At 45.3% G+C, this 22,486-nt stretch overlaps 1 protein-coding gene across 1 annotated transcript in view; it reads left to right on the top strand.

Moving 5' to 3' along the window:
- LOC131284952 (headcase protein) overlaps nt 1–22,486 on the top strand; it is a 107,645-nt gene that overhangs the window by 5,740 nt on the left and 79,419 nt on the right. The window contains exon 2 of the mRNA XM_058313809.1: nt 18,584–18,680. Within this exon, the coding sequence (XP_058169792.1) occupies nt 18,584–18,680 (97 nt within the window). The remainder of the gene's footprint in view (nt 1–18,583; nt 18,681–22,486) is intronic.

Raw genomic sequence — 22,486 nt, 5'->3', positions numbered from 1 at the left:
TCAATTTGCGAGGCAACTAACCGAACTTTTTGTTGTACACCTTTAAGAGTGGAGTGTGGTTGTATTTTTTGCTTCTTCAAACCGCGCCAGCATTTACCGGCTGCCACCAAAATGCGCGACGTCACCTTCAACCATATGATGTGTTAACCTTGAATTTTAAGTTTGTCCAAAGAATTGACTGCTTTTTGGGGGTTGCTTTTGGATACCTTTTTTTTTCAACTGGTTTCCACGCGCCCGGAGTGCCATCATATTCGGGGTGGTGCGCATATTTAACTAAATATACTTTGTCGGTAAAAGGCGCAGCTGAAGACTGACTGATTTTTCTTTTAGTATTTAACATGCGGCACCGCTCGTTTTGGAAACTCCATCATCGCTGTACTATCTCTCAGCCTTTTTTTTTGCCGGGCGTGTTTTGGTGGGAAGTGAAAATACTTACAATAGAAGTCACTTATGGTGCACAGCGTTGTTGCGAAGCAAAAGTGTCGTATGGTAATGCGCTTCAGAATGACTGCAGTTTTTTTTGTTTATCATTTTTGTATCGAAAGAGCTTTGGAATAAATTTGTGTAAAACCATTTTTGAAAAAATGTGCCCCGTTCGACTGTGGGTCCGCCTCGGAAAACAGGGTATATGAGAGTGTGAAATGCATTAAATAGGCAGGTGGTTTGGTGGAGGGCGGTCGCGCTGCCACAACCTCTTAACACACTGTGCCTACCTTTGCGGCCTTTGGTCGTCCTTCAATGTCGCCGCGTTTCGTTGCAAGAGATAACCTTGAGGATTTGGAACACCGTTTCCGCGGAACGGTTCGTTTTAGTATTTGGTCCGAACGGATCCGCGCTTTCGATCGGCTAACGACCGCCAAAGCTTTAATTGATCTTCAATCTGTTTTTGGTTTAGCTATGGTTATCAAGTTTTGTGCTGGCTTATAAGCTTAATAGTTTGAACTTAATGTTTGTCTTATAGTAAAATGGTGTGTAAATAACCCACCAAAAAAAAAAACCAACAACAAACTAAACCCCCTCTTGTTTTCTCCCTGTGTTTTCGTTTTGGTGAAACAGTTTCCACCATTGTTTTGGATTCGCCACCAAAAGGCAAATTAAAATATTTAACATACCCACTGACCTCGAAATTGGGTTCTGTTTTGCATGTAGTTAAACTTACAAAAAAAACCTAAAGAGGTATGCAACAAAGCCAACTCTACTCTTTTAAAGGTTATCAGCAAGAGCAGGCGAAAGGGGTGAGTCACACAAAACGCAACAGGGGGTGGGGAGAATGGTGGTCGACTTGTTTCGTGCATTTTAACGTTTTACGCATGGCTTAACCGAACTGACACGCATGTTATGCCATCGTCTAACGCGCCGCCATCGTCATCAGCCGGCATGAAGTTCAATTTCCGTAAACTTGACACTATTATGGTGTTGGAAGGGTGTGCTGGGATGTGTGTGTGTTTGTTGATTAGTGCGACCGTCATTCTTTGTCACACTCTGATTGACCTCCAACGATGCAGGCTCTGGCACTAAACTAGTGCGTTTCCGTGAGGGAAAAGGGAAAGTATCCTTGCTTCTCTTACCTTCCCACAACACATGGAAGTAAATTCGATTTCATTTTTAAAATTAGCAAACCAAAAATGACTCTTTTTGGAACTCTGGAGAAGCGTATTTCACAAGACGGCTTGTGTATTGTCAACGAGTAAACGAGTTTTATTTTTCAATTTTCATTTACACAGCTAATTATTTTTAGTTTGTTTTTTTCACTACAAAGGCAACTAAAAAATTAATGAACATTCATCAACGTTATCAGACCAAACCCGCATGCACATTTTTTCAAACTTGATTGTCCTTATCTGGGATATTTCGATGTCAAAAATTGGACACGACATAAGTGTTGTTGTGCCTTTTATGAGAAAATTTCCAAATATGGTGTCATTTTTTAAATTTTTACCGAACTCACAGAGAATACCAGTTCAATTAATGACATAACTTTATTATATTATTTTACTTGTTTCAATTGCTTTATGTGTATTATTACATTGCTTAATTCTAGCTTGAATTAGCAAATGTTAAAAAAAAAACTATTTTTATTTTTGTCTTTTTGTACACCCGACTTTGTGGGTAGGATATAAAACCGTTGTTGCATCATTGATGACCTCATTTCGCTCCGTTCGAAATCACACACTTCCCGCCAGATGAAAAGGATATCCGTTACCTTCTTGAGCCGCTCGTTTTATCCTGCTTGCTTTCCATTGAACCGGGAATTCAAACCTCTCCGCGGGTGATGTTCGTATCCCGTGCTTGTTTCTCTCCATTCATTGAGCTCATCACCTTCGATAGAGCAAGGGTTTCGACGAATCGGTTTAATAATCCCCGCTACGCTCGTTGAGAAGCCCGTGGAAAGTCCGTGCGTCGTGGTGTTGTGGTGGTGCAAGGTAAGCATGAAAAGGATTTTAAGGTTTTTAAAACCCTCCAAGAAAACCCGCTCTTACGTGTTCTTTTTTTTTCTCTGGCCTTATCCAGTTGGTTTTCTTTCGAACTTCTCGCGAGGTGTGTTTATTCAGGTGTAGGTGGCAGGGGACTGGGGCAGGGATCGCATTCATTCGCCGGTCGACGGAGATTTACGGTAGAGATATCCCGAGACAATGCAGTGGCACGGAAGATCCTCAATAAATCATTATACTTTCAACGGTGTGGTATTATGTTTTTGAGTCCTTCGCCGTTTGGTTTATTTTTCTGTCATTCCATTTCACATTTGGCGCAAAATGGTGGTTTGGGAAGGATGGGGAAGGGATTCGTCCGGAACGCATCCCCGTGGTGCATTTTTGCGCCTGAATGGCCTTTAAATCGTTTATCTCGCTTTGTGTTCGGCATTTCGTTTTGTTGGTGGTGCACAGAGTTTTACTGTGCGAACATCTTCATTTGTGGAGTCTTTTTTTGCTTCTTTTTTTGTTTTTTACAACATACCGTCTGGGAGAAATTTCGTTTAAAATTCCCCTTTTCATCTGCATCGCTTATTTATCTGGTGTTAATTTTTTTTTTCAATTACTACTTCCATTTCACCCACTTCCGGATGGTGTGGAAACTAATTTTCGTCCTTGTTTTGTTTTCCGCCTGCGAGAGGGAAGATAAAGCAAAAGAAAGCAACGCGGGCGGACCAAGAGTGTCCTTTGTTTGTTGTGTGAGGGCTTGGATCGACGACCGGTAATTTCTTTTCCGTTCCGCTCACTTATGCTTTTTTTAAGAAGTGTTGCCGAGGGAGGGACGTGGTGAGATAATGACGTACACACACCCAGTGTTCTAGCGTGTGATGACGCGCTCGGTCGGTAAATGATGATTTATGCTAAACTACTACCGGCTCCTTACGGGTCAATCTCCTTTCCTCCCTCAGCGCCGCCGCACAAACCACCCCGCGGTGGTCCAATTGTTGCGGTGCGTTGACAATTGGCAATTTGGGGACATTTCGCCACCTTCCCTTCTACCGCCCACGAAGGAATCGGAAAGATTTGCTACCAGCTCCAGAACCCCGACCGCGCGCGGGTGCTCGTGTCCTCGTGGCGCGACGGTGGGCAGTTTCTTGTTATTATGATTTCGTTTAGTGGTGTCCCCTTTTAGCCTGCCTGCCGTGTTAGCCGGTCCTTTTTGAAGCTCTGTCACAATCGTGAGGGGAAAAAATTAATCTCATTTGCATATTGATTGAATTGGAAGGTTCGGTCGGACGAATTTGTTGGTGTGTTTCGTGTACGAGCGGGCGGTACCTCACATCGATTGCCGTTTGGATGGCGATTTAATTCTTTTCCGTTTACCCACCATGCTATGGTGTGTAGGAAATGAATGTCGAAACGGTGCAAAATTTAGCAGAAAGGAAGAGGGAGGGCACGTGGCTCCTATTACAATTCTCGCACTCCATGTTGGGTATTAAATTTAAAAATAGATGCTGTGAAGTTGAGGTTCCATTTGTGTCTTACATGTTTTCATAATTTAAATTGAGTTTCGTTTAGAATGTTGTTTGAATTATTGAGTTTATTTGAGTTTGTGGTGGTAAACATCATAGCAAAGAAGATGCCAGTGTAAAATAAAATTTAACAATTTTGAATCCAGTATAGATTGTCTGATTATTATTGTAGGTTGCTTTACTTGTAGTGCAAAACAATTGATTGGTTTTGTTTTGTTTTAGGAATTAAGTTTCGTATGGTGTCTGTGTCTTCGTTTTTATTTAATTAAAAAATGTGCGCTTTGTTAAAAATTCGATCACACCAAACGGGCCTCAGTTAATTGAATTTATAATTTATTCTGGAATATTTTCAATCAACAAACATTTGTTAAGCACACTGATTGAAAAACAGAAGTCCATGTAACAACTATCTTACAACTAACTATCGTTTTGATAGACTGCAATGGCACTTTGCACAAAGTTTGTGGGTAGAACAAAAAAAAAAAATTTTCAATAACGAGAATGCACCACCACTAGTGTCCTTGGTTCGACACAAAGCTTCAGTCATTTCTTCGTGCACTATCCTCACTCCACAAAGCTTATTGTTTAGAATGCGTATGCAAATGTGAACTCTCCCGGTTGTTGGTGGTGGTGGATTGGGAAAACTTCTTCGTTCAAAGTTTCCCCAATAGCAATCGGGATGATTGCAGTTATGGCACGGAAAAAAAATGTGCCAACGAAACCAGTCGGGAAAAAAGAGTGCATGTAATGGCTCTATTTTGCTATCATCATCTCGCGCATATGCTTTTTTTTTGCGTGGTAACGATGGATGCATCTGGTCGCCAAACCCCCGACCATTTGCAGACGTTGATCAGACGCTGGAGCACGGCAGGGGCACCACCACGAACGGAAGGAAGAAGTTGATCCTTTTAAAACCGGTTCCATCGCTCGCTTAAAGGTTAGTTGTTCTGGCAGTGAACTTCTTTGGCAGCTAAAGATGCCACAGAGCTCGATGTTGGACACGCGGTGTGAATATTATGTGTGCGGGTGAATGGCGATTTTGTTTTTGTGCGCTTAATTGAAGCGCAAAATCCTGTGTAGCTTGTTGTTGTCCCCACATTAATCGCCCATTCACCCACACGCGAGAAGGCTCCCTGCGGGGGGTGAGTCATGTACGTTGAATTAACTGAGTAGGTTTGAAAAAGGAGATTGCCTTTTTCCTACCTACCGAGCAGAAAGCTCTGGCCACCTGATTTACAACCCGTTTCCCATCGACGTCGTTTGTAGGGTGGTTTTTTTAAAATTATTTGACTGTATTTTACGATATCCAGAATATGACCCAATTTTTAATGCCGGCGTTTTCTTTATCTTTTATCGCTCCGTCACGCACGTGTATTTTCGATAGTCCCTCTCAAGCATTCTCTGTGGTCACACGGCGTGAATGCTCTTTGTGCACTCTGTTTTTCGGTCTCCATCATAAACTTGTTGGTATTTACCGATGCGCGGTCAAGACTAGCTCTGAGAATGTGTCTTGTTGATGTCCTTGGGCGGCCCAGTGCGAACCCTTTTCTTTTTCCCGCACACCCGTTCGTTTTTCAACAACGAACTACACAAAGGGAACTCATTTGGGAACGTTAATTAGAGCGTGTTAAATTCACACTGATATCCTCTAATGGGCCGCCATGATATCCGTCACGGGAAAATGGTTCCATCGGTTTACAAACGGTTTCTCCTTATCTATCGCATGCCGGTGGTGGTCGGTGGTGGCCGTAGGATGCATTTTTCATGCCCCCATGAGTTCGGGGGTCCTTCCTCCCTCCCCCCACACAAAGAAAGGTACCGGCAGCGGAGAGCAATAAAGACTGCAACCCGAAAAGAACCGAAACACTTTGCTCCTGTAAAGCAAATTTGCATAATTTACGATCGTTTGCTTTCTCTCTCTCTTTGTACACACCCTCCTCCCCAGGCCTGCCACTCGCCGTTACGTCAATTCATCCGTTCTTCCTCCACGGATGTGGGGTTATAGGACCCCCTTGCGCCCGGGCAGGTTGTTGTTTTGGCCCACCAGCGCGCCCGATCGTGCGCGCGTGTATTTTGCCTTGTTTCGCTCCGCGTGATCCAATTTAAATTAAATATAACACCCAATTACTTTCGCCCCGAAAAATGCGCGCGCCTCCCCTTCACATGTTTTGTTGGGTTGGGGGGAGGGGGGCCTTGGGTGTGTTTCGGCGGGGTGATTTTTTAATGTTTTAGTGCGTCCGGAGGTGTCTGGTCGCGCCGCGCGCTCCTCACAGGAAGAAAGCCACTCGGAGCCGGTCTCGCGTTTATCATCGTTCCGGAAAATAATGCTACCGAATGTGTGTGTGTGTCTGTGCACGGTAGCGCGAGGATCGGATGGATTTATGAACGCTTTCCGGTTTGGGGCTCTGCCATCGTAGCTTCGGTTCGGTTTTGGGTGGCCTGTCGCTTTGTGCGGGCTTCGTCGTGCGAGAGCCGGAAATGGACGAATAAAAATAGCGTACGTTTCGGCTTTTTAAAGGCTCTTTGAAATGTTTTGTTTCGCCACTGTATTTAGATCTGATCTTTTGATGATGATGATTGCGGAGATAATTTGTACGCATTTTGTGGGCGCAATAAATTTCAGAAAGTTTTGTGTACGGTGCGATATATATGACACCTCGGCTTTTACCGAATCCTTTATCGCACCTGAATGCCACAACAAATAGTTTGAGGGCTATTTCAGTGCTTTGTATCACGGTAACATAAATTGCTAGTGGTAAATGTTTCGTTATTGCTGAGGGGATTGAATAAAATACTGCGTAAATGAATTCCAACGAAAACTTTCGAGCGTCAAAACTAGCTGCTACAGTCGAGAAGATATTCATTTAATTCCTACTGTTTCTAGCAGCGATCCTAACACGCGTCTACAAAAACAGTAAATCATCAGACAAATGGTTTGTTTAAATTTTTGTGACTCGCAACAACATTATTTCTATCAATCAACGATCCATGCAGGATCGGCTACTCTCACAAATTAAACCTACTCTTTTAACGATCATTTGACGGCGACAACACGGAACGTGTCGTTCGGCACGTTTTCTCCACTGCATACACTCCCGTAATCTTTTCCGCAAACATCATCATCCCAAACGTGGCGCCACAACCGCTCCGTGTGAGAAGTGTGTGACGATCTAAGTTCTGTTTCATATTTCTTTTTTCAACATCTCTCGATATACGAGAGATTATGGTTCGTATGAGTTTTTGCTTCACAAGCAATACAGCGTGTGTGTCCGTCGCGTTTACGGAAACGAACGTTTCCCAAACGTAATCTCGATTTGGATGAACAGTTCTTACCTACCAAACCCCCTCGTTCATCTCCCCTTTTCCGGCCATCGAGAGGGAAGTTTTCATTAAGGCAGATTGTCACGTACAGCCAAAGCAACCCGATCGTGCTGCGTGAAAAGTGTTTATTTCTTTCCATTTTATTCCGGAAAAGAACTAGCAATTAAGAATCTGAACTGTTTGGATTAACTTTTTTGAAGGTTTTTACGACGCACAGAAATATGGTTGTATCCGAATTCGGTGCTGTAATGAAGTGAAACGCTTAGCAAGGAAGGGAGAAAGGAACATTATTAGGCCTAATGTAAATAAACAAATCAAGCAACAGCGCGCGACGCTAAGCATCCACTTTCTGCTGATCGGTGGAAGTTAGAAGCGGTGGGCTTCGATCCGGTGGAATTTTACACTCTTAGGAGTGCGGAGTCAAGAAATGCGCCCCAGTGTAAACAACTCCGACGGGTGGCGCAGTTGGATCGTAAGAGGAACGTTTAAAGAACCGCTTCGCAAGTTTGTATGTGCAGCTGCTGCGCCAGCTTGTGGTTGTTGCAGCAAAACCAATGCTGATTGATAGTGGTTTGCTGCATATTGGTGGGGTTTGAACAGGCACAAGGAGGGATGTACGCGGGGCCAGTGGACGGACGGATTGTGAACGCTGTTCCGGGATGAATGGAAGCCATTGTGCACAAGTTGAAGTGCGCGATTTCGAAGTTGAGGAGTTTTGCTTATCAGAGGCACATTTTGTGTCTTCCAAGCAACCAAACCGTTGGAAGTGAGAGAGAAATAGGAACTGTAGTGGGGACTCGAAGGGTGTCGTACGGGTTGATTGTTAATTCCTTCTATGTCATAAATGCGCCCTCCCTCTATGCACGTGTGTGTATGTTGTGTTTCGTTGGGCAAATATTGGTCGTCAACTCTGGTAAGTTTGCGCCAGATGATGGTCAAGAAAACGCTGATCGCGCTAGACTTGACATGATCCATCGAAACACACCGTCGTACGCCACACCAGAGGAGGTGGTCGGTCCGTTAAGTGTCATGTCGACGTGTTGTTGTCGTTGGTTTATTCTTCGACAAAATATTTTCTCAACGCACGTATCCACCACCAACCAAAGGAGCACTCCTCCACTCCTCTTGGAGTAAATTTAATACCGACGGAGGGGAATCTTGGGCGTTTGACGGTGATTTCAAAGAAGCCCCTTGTGCGCGCACCCCGAACCACTAGGTGGCGCCACACAGTGGTGTACCCTTTTTGGGGGCAGATGTGTGTGCTGCGCATTGTTTTTCCGATTTTGTCGCGGGTCAAATTGCGTAGAGAAACACACAATGGCTAAGAGAGTCGGGGACAGGTGAGCGTGTCCGCATAATAAGTACGAACCGTGTTATAGCGGATCATCCATACGATGTCTTCATTGGAAGTTGGATGGTATGTTACGGTTATTGGGTCGGAGTAAGACATGGCTGGTGACATGTGTTCGGCTTGATGAAGCATAACCGTTTGTTGAGCCAACGCCGTCTTCCGAAATTTCTTAGCCTCTCTCCACCATTATTCACTTTGGGAATTCATGTACCAACATATCGAGTATCGATGTCTGATGGCGGTATGTTGGTCCCGCACGTCTTAAGTCTCCGCATTTCGTGGGGGTGTCGGTTGTTCTGCATAACAATTAACGTTTTGCCGCCCGATTTCCTTTGACCGTATGCGATCATGGTGAGTGTCTGGATTGCGGGGACGACTAAATGTTTTTTTAATGTTCAGACGCGAAATTATCCACCCGAGTCTGGAACTAATATTAGTTTGAAGATTATAGTCATAAAAAAAGAACTCCTAGAGGAACTACAGCGTGTTTAGTTAGCGAATCTTTTAAGAGATGGTCATTTTATGTTTCGATCTTTATTTATCGCGAAGATCGAATTCCGCAAAAATTTCCTATGATCCCTCCTCAGACGGTCGCGCCAGGAGATCGGTACAAAATGATTGAGACTGGGGTTTACCGTCATAAATCTTTCAGACGTAACCGAAAATCCCTTTTTCTAGTTGCATTAATAGGTCTTAGCCCGTCGGTGTTGTGCCTCTTAATGGTTGGATTTTGTGTTACGGTTTAATTTGATCGTCACTTCGACGAAAAGCGAGGTTTGGGTCGAGCTTTGAAAATCTGCACGAAAACGCTTGGTTTGGAACTGGTGTGGAACCCTGATGGGCAGAAGAGTGCCTAATCGAATCCAAGGTGGAAGTGTTTATGTTTGACCGTTTATTTTGATAGCTTGCTTGAGCTTTTACAACACGGAACGAATGTGTGTGTGTGTATGTATGTTTGAAAACCCCCCAACTTCGTGTGAGAAAAGGTTGATTGCTGCTACCGCCATTGTTACAGACATTGGAGGAACACCGCAAGTCATCTTCGTAGATATTCCTCCCGACGAAGCGAAGCGTTTAAATAAGGTTAGCAGGGGGACGAAAACTGTAGGCTCCCGCTTGCGTGCTCATGTATAGAGATGTAATAAATCTTGTGTAGTCTTGGAACCGCCAGTTTGTCCATTTTGGACCCCTAATCGTTCGATTCGGTGCCATGCCGACAGTGGTAGAGGAAGGACATATTGTTGAATCGAGTCATGTTCACCCTGTTGGGATTCGCTTCATTCGATGTGATCGCAGGGGGTAGCGTTTCGAGACGCTCATATACCAACACTCCACGTACCACCAATATAAGACCCTTTTGGGAGGTGACCCTCTTCGGGGGGAAAATGATGTTTCTTTTGGTCTCGGAGGGCATGTTCCGTACCCCCGTTATCTTTTGGTGACCATCTGCCATGTACATGCGCTTCAGGAGTTGTGCCTCGGTGGATAACCAGGAGCCTTTACAGAGCTCTATGTTGCAATTCTCGTACGTCGAATTGCATACTTGTTTTGTACTGAACTGATCAGCTTCACCCGAGATCGAGATTATGGCAGCCTGTTGTTTCCTTGAGAAGATGCAGATCGATCTTTTGGAGACACACTCATTTTCGTGTTTCGTTGCATAACGCCGAATCTGGCCAGGCATCGGTTGGCAGCTGCCTGCTAAGCACGACGCCGCACACTGCACATCGCCAGACTATAACCGAGACCGACACGTTTCGGTTGTGGTGCATCCCCACCTCCTCCTCCATGTGATCCTTCCGTCGTGCGTCATTGGCTCGATGATGGTTCGACTCGTCGCTCATAAATATGCTCACGCCATCCGATGGACGGAACCGTCCGGACTATAAACATCGCCGAGCGAGATGCGGTTGTTTATGGTGGAAATATCTAATTCATAGAAAAAGGATCTTTTCTGTCTGGGGGACCCTGGTTTTTTTGGACCGTTCGGAATCGAATGATATTGACTAGGCTAGCCGCGCGCGCGCCCGCTTGCATTTGAACCCAGGGCCATTAATGGTGATTTGGGTTAATTTTCATTTGGAGTGGCTTTTTTTTCGCCCCCCATGTCTCGTCTCTTTAATCATAGACCTATGCCAAGGTATCATCTCTCGCGCGACCGATTGTGTATTTATTCGCGATCGCCCCGAAAGATTGTTGCCTCGGTCTTCTTTCTAACCTTGACGGGGTAGAGGACGGGTTTGCTACCTGCCCTCTCAGTCTGGGAACTCGAGCTCCGATCCGCGGTCACTTTCGAAACAACAATGGTCCGTGAATCGAAAAGGCCTGCCCGTTATTGTATGTGGGAACATAAAATTGTGTATAGCTTGGCGTCGTTTCAAGGTCGCCGTAGGAGAACAGTCCGTGTCTTTTTAGAACCAGGATATATAGCTGGGAACATAAAACATTAATCTTCTTATAGCCCACGACGGGTCCACTGTAGATGGGATCTCTACGTGCCCGACGACTCGTTTTCGCCATATTGCAAAATCTACTGAGTGTCTAATTCAACTACGCTTCGATAGTTTATAGCGACTAGTATTTGCTAGCATCCGCCTCTGCGCAAATTTACTTTAAATATTGGTTGTTGCTGCATCTGGGATGACAAATATATATGTCCCCAAGGCGAGGGTATATGTGTATGTGGCCCAGTTTTATGAGCCTCGTGGCGGCTACACGTAGAACCAATAAATTGTGTCGCGCACACCTTCGGGCGCCAACGTCGAGGAGAAGGTTGTCTACCAACACCACCCGGAGGACTCCCGTTACTGCTATTCTTGTCGTCCAGTTGATGAGCAATCGAAGGGTTAGTTATTTGCGGGTGAACCGTTTTGCAGGCCACACTTTTCCGGTGTGTCTAATGGACTATGGATAGGCAATCGTCGTCTTACACACGCACTGGAGTATAACCCGGCCCCATTTCCTCGATGAGACGCAGGCTACTAGAGTATTTAAACTAAAGCTCACACTATTGATTCGCTACCAAATTGGAAACCCCATTGAGACGCGTTTATCTTTGCTCAATGGTTACTGGCGCGCACGTTCCCTTCTGTGTTTGGAGTGACAGCTGCGTGGTTAGAGTGTGTCTAACGCGCTGGACTTTTGCAGCAGAATAGAGGATGGATGGTACGGTGTGGGCTACTGTTGTTTGCCGTTAGTCTAGTTTGGCGGAACCCACTTGTCACGACGCACTACTCCCCCAGTTAAAACCGCACGAGGTGGTTGTGCACCCAACAACACAATGTATCCGATGATTGATTATCCGACCATCGGCACAGACACGGCGTCTTTCTAGAAAGAAGTATTGCTAGACAGTCATTGTTGGTATTAGTGGTTCGCAAAACACACTGTTGTTACTGCCCTTTCTGGTTTCCTTCCCGCACGCGGAAAACTCGTTCCCTTTCAGAGAATGTCTGGAAAGAAGCCACCAAAAACCAACCAGGCAGAGTGTAGAGCGCTCCAGCTAAGTTTATCGTCTGCTTCTAGGTTGTGTAAGTTTGTGGTATCAACTGGACCGGAAAAAGGGCGCTGAGGAGATGAGCCCGCCAACATGCCAAACGTGGAGGAACTCCTGAGCGTGAAACCCCGTAGGGGCCTCTCCACCCTTCGTTCTTGGTGGGCGATAATGATTGACCACAAGTGGAATGCTGCGAAGAGGCAGGATGTATGGAAAAAAGGTAGCGATAGTGGGTCATGTTTTTCTGCGCACCCGTTTTGTTGGTGAATGATTAATTGATTTTTCGCGTTTACGGTCAGTCACTGTCTGCCGCCATGTGCACATCGCGCTAAGGTTGAGCGAAAAGAGAGCGGACATTAAACTGGCAGCAACATGCAACTCACTTACACAATCGATAATGCAATATAGGATGTCTCAGGACCCCATTGCAGTGCTGCTGCTCTTCTGCGGAAACGATCGTCAGTCGGTTTCTCCTACATTTTAGTGCGTCACGCAATGTCCGATATTACAGAGTGCTGCTATTTTTATATCCCCTCGCAAGAGACTCATCGCGCCGGTATGTGGCTAGGAAACGATAGGCGCCGGCTTCATAACCCTATCGAGGGTAGGGGACCACAATCGATCGGCACAGAGATTCAACGGAGGAGATGATGGAGTATACTCTAAGGAATTGACGATGGTCTGTGGTTGTGGAGAGTGAAGTGGTTCCGAGACGCGGATAATTCTTGGGACGTTCGATTTTGGTTCGCCGGCTCGCGCGCGCTACACTTATGATTTATGCCGTCAAAGTATCTGTCTGGCGGGGTAATTATTTCCAAGGTCAACCTGGGGTTGGTGGAAACCCCGATCCCCGATCTCGATGGTTGGTTGCGATTCCCACTCGAAGAGTGAGTCTCGTTCGTTTTGATCTTCGCTTCCGAAGTGTTTAACAGTTCGATTTGTATATTGTTTAGAGTGGAACCCCAATGGGGGAGAACGGTTTGTTTCGGAGGTAGATCTGTAGACTCCTCTTCCGTGAATGGGGACAACCTTCTGTCTTTTGTAGTTGTGGTAGCACAGTATCACGACTTTTAAACATATCGAGGGTTGAAGTATATCAATAAATTTAAACAAATTAAAGGCAGGTGGCAGGTATGTTTCGTTGGTTTATTACCATTGTATAAGTTCTGGTAACACATCATCTCCTCAGGGCTTTGTTCTGTTCGTGCTATTCATACAACCATTGCTCTCGTCAGGGTTTGCCATTGATGGAAGCTTACTGAACACAGAATGTCACCGTTTATCAGCTTCATCCGAATCAGATTGCGCCCGAGAGCGGGATTGCGCTATATATCTCCACACCTGCTTGCAAATCCGAGACCGAAAGGAACAAACCTTTAAATCCCAAACACAGGTCACCGTGATCCGATTTTTATGTTTTGGTTTATGTTCAGCCTCTCTTAGGGATTTCCCTCGAGAAGTTCATATACGAGTGATTCTGTTTCCCTCCATCCCCATTTTTTTGCATTTTAAATCACCTCCAAGTGTTAACCGGCTTCTGATTGATCTTTTTGGCATTTCGGCGGAGCTGCTTTTGCTGCGTCGTCTCGGTGCTTCTGTTTTTGCTCAAGTTTTTTTTAGTACCAAGGCAAAACGAACTCGATGGCATTTTCTTCGGTGCATGGCCTTGCAATGAATTTGTGAGATACAGAAAGTGCAAAGTGCAGCAGCACAAACGAGGGATGGAGAAGTCAGTCAACCGAGCATTTGACCTTGTTTTCGGTGGACTGGATTTTATTTATCGGATGGACACGCTCAAAACTATGTAAATCAAGTTTTTGTCTCATGTTTTATTATTGTCTTTGACACGGTTGAATTTTGAAAAGTAAACCCGAAATTAAATCATTTTAAATGTGTTTTATGGTCTATATTTTAATATCTCGTGATCGATTTCGTGTTATTCAAATTGATAGTTTACGGTCGGGAGTGTTAGTATTGTTTCATGTAAATCAAGATTTTGTCTCATTTTTTACCAATATTTTTGTCATGCTTGAAATTAAACCTTTTTAAATGCGTTTTTATTTCAAGATCTCGTGATCGAGTGCTTGTTATTCAAATTGATAGTTTACGGTCGAGAGTGATAGTTTTGCTTTATCAATTTCGTTTCATTTAGATTAGTTTCAATTTGTTGGGAGAGTTATAGCTCTTCATGTTTACAATGCGTAAAGCTGCCTTTCTCTTCCCCCAAAATATCCTACATTAGCAAAAAAAGCAGTGCACCGAAAGAAGTTGATTCAGAATGTTTATGTTTTTGATGTTAGATTTGGTAGGAGGCATTTGAATACGCACAGAAAAAAAGCATGTTGCACGACCGGACCAGCGCACAGCGATAGAGTAAGAACGTGGTTGGGGTTTTTTTGCCTGCCAATGTTCGTGTTTGTAAGCGGACCGTCGTGGGCCGCGCTCTCTATATTACATATACAGCATGTAAAAATGTGTGCCACCCATCGGATCGCGATCGCACGCGCACACACGCTCGCAGAGCCGGGCGTGTGGTTATGCTTCTTTTCGGATTCAAACGCGAAAGAAACGCCACAAAGACGCGCGAAAGAAACGCCGGAAGGTGGATTATAAAATCAAGATGGTGTGTGGTGGGTGGGTGGAGGCGGTGGAGGCGGTGGAGCTCTCTGCAGCTTCCACCGCCACCACCACCCAATCCGGCGTTCCGTCGATAATTTTGCCGACGTCTTCGCCGACTCTCAATGTCAAGGTTAAACAGCGAGCTCTTTGGGTGCTGGCATGGTGGCATGGGCAGCATATGCATGGTTATGGCAGTGCCGCCGCTTGTGGTTGTCGTGTTGCGCTTGGTCGAGTTGTTGATGTTTTCGCTTTTTTTTTCTTCCACTCCCCCTTCACCAGCTTCTACACTCTTCACCGGCAGCAAGCATTTGAGATACAGCACTGGGGATTGTTGTTGTTATGGCCAGTTTGCACTTCTTCCACTCACGCAAACTTCGCGTTTCAATCTTCCTGTTTGTAGTTAGCGTTTTAGTCAGCGGAGGGCCCTCCTCCTACTGGAGGAAGGGGGTGGTGGCCATAGGAATTCACCAACCGTTCACGTGTGTGTTAGAGAATAGTTGTTGCGTGTTTCACCTTCTCAGCGCGCGAGTCTTTTCTGCGGATGAATACGAGTTTTGTTTTCAACATTCCGTTTCCGCCTTATCGTACCGATGGGGCTAAGTGTTTCCCTCCTTTCGAGGGGGAGATCGCGATGTGGTGTAGGTCAATCCAGGTTTTCGTATACATTCCTTCCCGCGTTCACCCACTTAGCTCGTCCCCAGATCGGTGTGAATGTGTTACACAGTCTCGCAGTCTGTTTTCGTTTCCACTTCTTCTCATATGAATTTACGGCGTAAAGAAGGAATCTGGTGTAACGAAAAGGAAAGGATACAGGAAGAGATTAGATAATTCCAGTTGGGCTCAATCAGATTTTTTTTCGCACTGCGTTGTTTTTGAGTTATGTTACTCTCATTTACGATGCGGTTATGCACGACGGGGAGGTTTTGCTGGTTTATTTTGCACCACAGAGAACCGTGGAAATTGTGTGTTCTGCCTCCCGTGCTGGACGTGTTTGCTTGCTTGCTTTGGTGTGGCGTTGACCAAGCTTCGTCCGGTTTGTTCTCGCGCGCGTCAAATGAATTCCTGTCACGTTTGAAATGTGCGGCGGGAGAGGAGGATTCTAACCATCGTTTCTTCTCCTGACCATCATATTCCCCTTGCAAAACGAGATACACCAAACCTGCCGAATATTAAGAAGGAGGAAATCACGATTTGTTCGATGTTACGACCAAATACTTGCCCTCCCCTGGGTTTTTGAGTATGGGTTTGTGCCCAAGGTGGTGGATGGGTGGTGGGGTAGTTACGTCGGGGATTGATTGAGGCACGTCACACTTGGTGTGGCTCGGTAGTTGCGGTGTGGTATCTTGATTGAACGAGAAGTATTTTGGGCACATCTTTCGTTCCGTTACCCTTGGCCTTCGGAGTCGCCGAGAGAAGGGGTATAGTTCTTTGATAAGAAAAGAGGACTCCTACCGCGGGGTCTCGTGCTTTGAGACGCTCTTTGTTTTGTGATAAATCAGCGGAATGTGTTCGGTAATATGCTACACCCGTTCGCACGCGGAATATATGATCACTCCTGCGTGAGTCGATTTGGCGAAGAGAAGAGGCGATTTTAGGAGGAAGCATTCTGACCGAAGGTCACCCTCCCCAAAGGCAATGGAACCACGAGGTAGGTGTACGAATAGTTAACCTTGACGAGGCTTCCCGGGGCGGCGAAGAGCAAATCGTCGTTACGACCTCAGCTCGTCCGGCGTCCCCACTTGTCTGGGAGTTACTCCTCCCTGACCCGAACCTAAGGCAGAAATACCAATGTTGGGCTTGGTAAAGAAAAATAAAAGCCCCACACAACAGTGTATGTCCGCTAACAACAATAACAACACAATGCACAACTTAGGTAAACACGCTTCGTGAACTCTCCTCACTCCTTTCGCACGCCGGTTCTAATGGATTTTCCAAACGATGGGTGGGTGCCGCATCGGAAATGGTGGCGGTATACTATCGATGAATCATCGAAAGTTTTTCTGGATGGCGGCTGGTTTGGCATCTGCTTTGCTATCCGGTGGTGGGTTGACTGAAGCTAGAAGAAAGTTTCGGTCTTCAATCACTGGTGGCATTCAAGTTTTCCAATAAAGCAACGCTCGAAATGTGTTGTGTGCGCACTCTTTGCCATATTACTTCTTTCGTCAATCGACGTTGGAGACAACATTTCGCTGTTTGGATCATTCGCTGTTTTATATGCAGCCAGAGGTTATATGGATAAATGGATAAAAGCTAAATTTTTACCGTCAGTTTTGAGAATCTGATCAGTACATATAGTAAGTTGTCCATCTCTGATAGGTTGATTGTAAACTTTCAACTGCACAAAAATTATTTTGCATCGCAGATCGGTCATGTGGCGCCAAGTTTCAGGTGTTTCCGTTTAACGTGATCCAAACCATCCTGATCCAGATAGTGCACTGGATCACCTTATAACGGAAGGAGTAAAATATCGAACGAACGATAGCGGATTTTTGGAACAGTATCGAATTGTTGACATGATAGAATAACGAAGGTCCATTATCATCACGTTTCCCCCTGGTTGGATGGAGGAGAGGAAGTTGAGAATAAAAGTGAGCCAACTCTTAGTCCTCATGTTGCCGTGCCCGATCCAGTTTCAGTTCTTCTGCTATGGCTTTCTTTGAATTGACATTTTTTTTAACATCCTCAAGCTCTTGTTTGTTTTGCAAAAAAGATTCGCGATAAGCAGCCACCATCCCACGGTTGGTTCAGTCAGGGGAAGGAGGGGAGTTGTACGTAGGTTCGAGTATTTGGCATTCGATCGTGTTCTGGTTGCGTTTTTGTTGGCGTGTTCCTCCGTCCACCCAATGCATCGCGCCCCGACGAACGACGTTGTGCGCTCTCTGCGTCTTATCTTGCCATGACTTTCCTCGCTCCATCCCGCGCGCACTCTTCTGCAAGTTTGGGGTTTGCCGAACATTCCGTCGTGCGCTTTTCCGTTTATTTTTCGTTTCGCGCTACTACTACTACTCACGTTGCCGGCGTCTTATCTCATCCAGTGTTTATTTGCGTACCGCGCGAAGAACTGTCGGCAAATGTGCTGAGGATTCTCGGAGGTTGCGGTGGCGTGAAGGGAGGGGCCTCGAGGTTTAACGCGGGAGTGGCGATAAATTTCCTTCGTTTTGTGTGTGTTCCTCACGTGTTTATGCTCCTCCGAGGCAGCGTAGAGTTTGGTCGATCTTTGGCAGTGATCAGTCATGACGCGCGTGTAATGGATTGGAAATGTCGATACAGCTAATTGATAACATCGTTTGGCCATCGTCGTCTTTTATCCAACACTCTCGGCATCGAAGGTTTAAAGAAAAGGCGTTGTTTATGTTTTGTGGTTTAAATGTTCAACGATAATAATAGGCATGTGAGTGCGGTGAGCTGGTATTCCAATTGTTATGTCACATTGCGTCACAGTTCGATTTTGTAGAAGGCAATTTGCTTCTAAATGTTCCAAATTTGCAATGTTAAGTTATTTCATATCGTTTTCATAGAGAAATAATTTCAATTTTTAAGTAAAAAAACAAGCTTAGGGCAGAGTGTAAGTAGATTATCTTATGTATAGCTTCACGATTGAATATTTCGTGAGTTATGGAGGTGTTGAACATAAACAACGCTTGGATTATTAAAACCAATTCTCTATGGATCCTCTCAATTGCAGCGTCTCATTCAAAACTAAGTTATACCTTTTGAAAAACCACCCTAAAGATTCTAGGCCCAATTTGTGTCGTCTCTTTAGCTCTCTTTATGCTACTTTACGTGCGTTGTAATGTATAAATTTCACGGGCTCTACAACTTACCCTTTTTATTCTTCCTTCTTCCATTACAGTGCCACATCGGGTGCCAACGGGATCTTCTCGCGTCGTTTGGACTTCTCGTCGTTCAACGTGCTGCCGCGGCAGCGGATAAACTCCTACTCGATCAAGGTAGGTGTGTCGTGAGATGTGTTTGGCTCTATTCCCTTTTTCAGTCAGAACACCACACCCCACGTCTCAAGCAAACGGATTCGTTGTTCGATCGACACATTTGCTACCCCTAGTTGCTTCTCGATGCACTTCTCCGGTGCATTTCCGCTGAATTGCACGTGTGGCTCTTGGCTTACGGGTGGTCAACAGCGGGTGTGGAGATCCGTAATGTGGGTCGCGCTAGATCATGTTTCACGTTTCCTAAATGGAATGGAAGTACTTTTGGTTTTTTTTGTTGAGTACTGTGTGTGTGTTCCTTTTGCGGTTTTGTTATAACGACAATGTGTCACTTCTCTAAGAACGTTGAGTAAATTGATTTGGCGTATGAATGTTAGGTCAAGATTTAAAATTGAACATGATTATCATATGTAACATGTGAAAAGATCTTTATTTGATATCAACTTACAAGATGCAATTTTATTGCTTTCATTTTTTGCTATATTTAAAATATATTATCAACAAGTCTTTGAATCCATCCCGTACACTCTGTTGCAACGCAATACTGGATCGTCCCCTGGTGTGTGCCCTTTTCTCAAACCCCTCCACGGAGTCCAACCCCCGGCTGACATCATCGCGCAACCTAGGCAAAGGAAAACGTGCCTTGGCAAACGTCAATGTTTTACTGGCAAATTGGTCAACAATACGCGTTTGGACGGCCGGAAGAGAGATGTGTGTTCCTTTTTCTAACATTTCTATTGCGCGCCGCGCATTAGCTCAACAAACTTATCGCCTCTGTGGCGTGATAATAAAACCCTAACGCCTTTTGGTGGCGAAGATGTTGGTAAGGGTGTGTTTTAGCCCAGGGTACGCTACTGACCAACCGCAATACGGAAAATACTAGCAAAACGTTCAGGCATAGGAATGTGAGTTTTACTACTTTTACTAGGTACTCTACTCCATCGTTTTGGAACCCTGCCAGGCGTGAAGTGTGGGAGAGGAAGTACTCCGAAGGGAAAAGACGAGGTACTCGGGACCCCGCCGTTCGTTCGTGCGATCCGGTAGTTCCGCATTCTAGTTCCTTCGTCGTCGACCGTCGGTTGCATCAGAGCTCACTTGGTCGAGAAGCGCCCTGTTCCGTCGTACCCCCCTCGCCGCAGAAAGTGTCAATGACGCTGTTGTCGGTCGCTAATGAGTGACAGTCACGTTTTGCATGCCTTCGAAGTCGGGGCAAAACCACAAGAGCATGACAATGTTGTGACAATGTATTTCACTCCCCCAAACCCGAAGTAACGTAGTTTGGGTTGGCATAGGTTTGGAGGATTTCGCAACAACTGTCCTCATCTGAACCGGCTTTTGGACGAAACCGGAAGTTTTTCGAGGCTTTGACATAAAACTTACTACTCTTTAACAGATTCATAATATTCCACGCAGGCGTTTATGGTACGCATAATACCAGGGCAATCGGGGGTATTTCTTCGTTTACGCCTGTGATCGGGAATACATTTCCGAGACGTCTTCGCGCTTTTGTCGCGTAATTCATTCCAAAGGCATCTTCTTCGCCCTCGCGCGGGTCATCACACAAGCCGGGCTGAGAAACGAGCACTTGTCATGCGAAAAAGCGTAAGTGTGCTCTCTGGTACCACGCTTGGACGCACCTTTTTACCTTTCGCATGGTGTGCGGTTCCAGCAGAGCCCGGGGTATCATCGAGGTGGCCGGCTGGTGGGTTTGGCCTTTTTTAGAAGCGAACGGTTGAACGGCGAGTTCCCCGGGAGTTGATGGGTGTTTATGAGGTTACCTGAATTAACCGCCGTTCGTTATTACTGACCTTTGCTTGCTTGCTGGTTGCGATATTACGGCATCGTGTATGCACGATGAGAAGCTGGCGTTGTGTGGGCAACTGGAATGCCGCATGTATATTCCATTCGTTTTCGAGTCTCCGCTCCTGTCAGCAGGTTATAGCAGTTAATTACGAGCAAAGCGTTATTTATGTGCCGCGTATTATATTACGTGTCGTTTTGAAATTGTCAACGTGCGTTACGGCATTTTACAAAAATGTAGAAGAGGTTTTAAAGTACCTTTGTGTGTTGTATCGTGCAAAAATTAGACAAAACTTTACTTATCTACGGTTTGATTATATGTCTGTACCTAGTATTTAAAGTTGAACATATCATTTCAAAAACCAGTTTAGGTTTTGTTGGTTCTATTTTTAAACATAATTTTCAGATCTGTCGAAAGCAAACAGCAGGAGGATTTGTTTTCAAAGATCCTGTTGCTCTGAACTCACTAAGTGGACAACCACCACTATGGTGGACATTGACACCAGAAAAGATCTGTTGTGAAAAACGAGCTCTGTAAGTGGAGGTTACACATCCTTCCGGTGTATCTAACATAAAAAAACGCCGTTGAACCGTTTCGGTATTCTGTAAAAGTCGGCACAAAACCCGGTAAGCGAATTGCTGCAAAAACCTCAGTGATTTATTAGTGTTTGATACGAGTTTTGGCACGGCGCCGGTTGAAGTCGGAACTTTTGCTTAAGCTTTTTCCCCGCTCTTCCTCCGCCCCCTACCATCGGAGGTTGAAGGTGGGTTTGATGGGATGAAAAAGTAAAAAAAATACTGAACCTACCACCCACAACCCCCCATAGTGATTGACCTTTTCCATCGAGGGTTGGCTCGAAGTTTCGTTAACTCCTCTCTCTCGCCGATAACATGCTGCGACACAACGACGAAACCGTTGGCAAAAGGAAGGGAAGGAGATCGATAACGGGAGGGGGTGCCAGGCGGCAATGGCCTGTCAGTTAAATGCAACAAAAAAAACGGGGAACCTGAACAAAACGGAAAGTGTAAAAGTTTTCCATTTTCCGAGCCCCCTCCAGAGCTGCTGCGCATCCGGTTGAGGGGGGGAGCAAGGAGTCGATTGGTAGTTTATTTTTTACCATCTTCAGAACTACGGACGGCGAAGTACCAGCGAAGGAAAAGCCATCTTTCGCGCGACAATCGATAAGCAATCAATTCTCCTATAATTCTCCTTTCGGTTCAAATTCCCGTTTGCGTTCTTTCGGATGGGCATGATGTCCTTTTGCGTGATGTTACTGTGGCTTGTCGTTGGGGATCCGTCGCCTGGCAGACGATGTCGTCGCCTTTACCGGTCACCGGTTGATTCTTTTATTTTCGTTGGGAGAGGCGATGCTGGTGATAAGAATGTAACTACTTTTTAAACGTGGTATGTGTAATTAAAATTTAATCCTTACTTATCTCGTCCATGATTGGTGTGATAATTTTCGTTCGATGCATTTTGAAAAATGGCACAACCAGTCTGGGAGTTAATGATGCAGTAATGGACTTCGGGAATGTGCCCATGAAAAGTTAAAACCCCTTCATGGTTAAAGTATAAACAAACAGGTCACCATGAGCTCTGAAGTTCATTGATTCGGATAGATTTACGACTCACGTGACATTATCTTTAGCGCACAGATGGGAAGCAACGCGTTCTCTCGTCGTCCCTTGCTTTCCCGGATCCCCCCGGCGAAAAGGATTTTATTACAGACCTGCCGAGCGCAGTCTGGTGTTCCAATTAAATCATAAAAATTCAATTACATCCTCATAAAGCATCGAGGCGCACTCCCGGTCGTGACGAGGACGAGGGCTGTGTGAAGGTCGACCTCTCCGTTGGATCTAGTTTAGCCTTCGAAATTACGACACATTAAGAGAGGTCCTACTCCTCCTCTCGTAAGTGTGTGTTTGTGTGCGTTAACGTAACGTGCTTCATCCTCAAAGATGGGACATTTATTTATCGATCCTGTTTATCATAAATTTCTGTCAGGTTC

Source organism: Anopheles ziemanni, chromosome 3, assembly GCF_943734765.1.
Source record: "Anopheles ziemanni chromosome 3, idAnoZiCoDA_A2_x.2, whole genome shotgun sequence".
NCBI classification, from domain to species: Eukaryota; Metazoa; Arthropoda; class Insecta; order Diptera; family Culicidae; genus Anopheles; species Anopheles ziemanni.
This window is presented reverse-complemented; position numbering and strand designations above follow the sequence as displayed.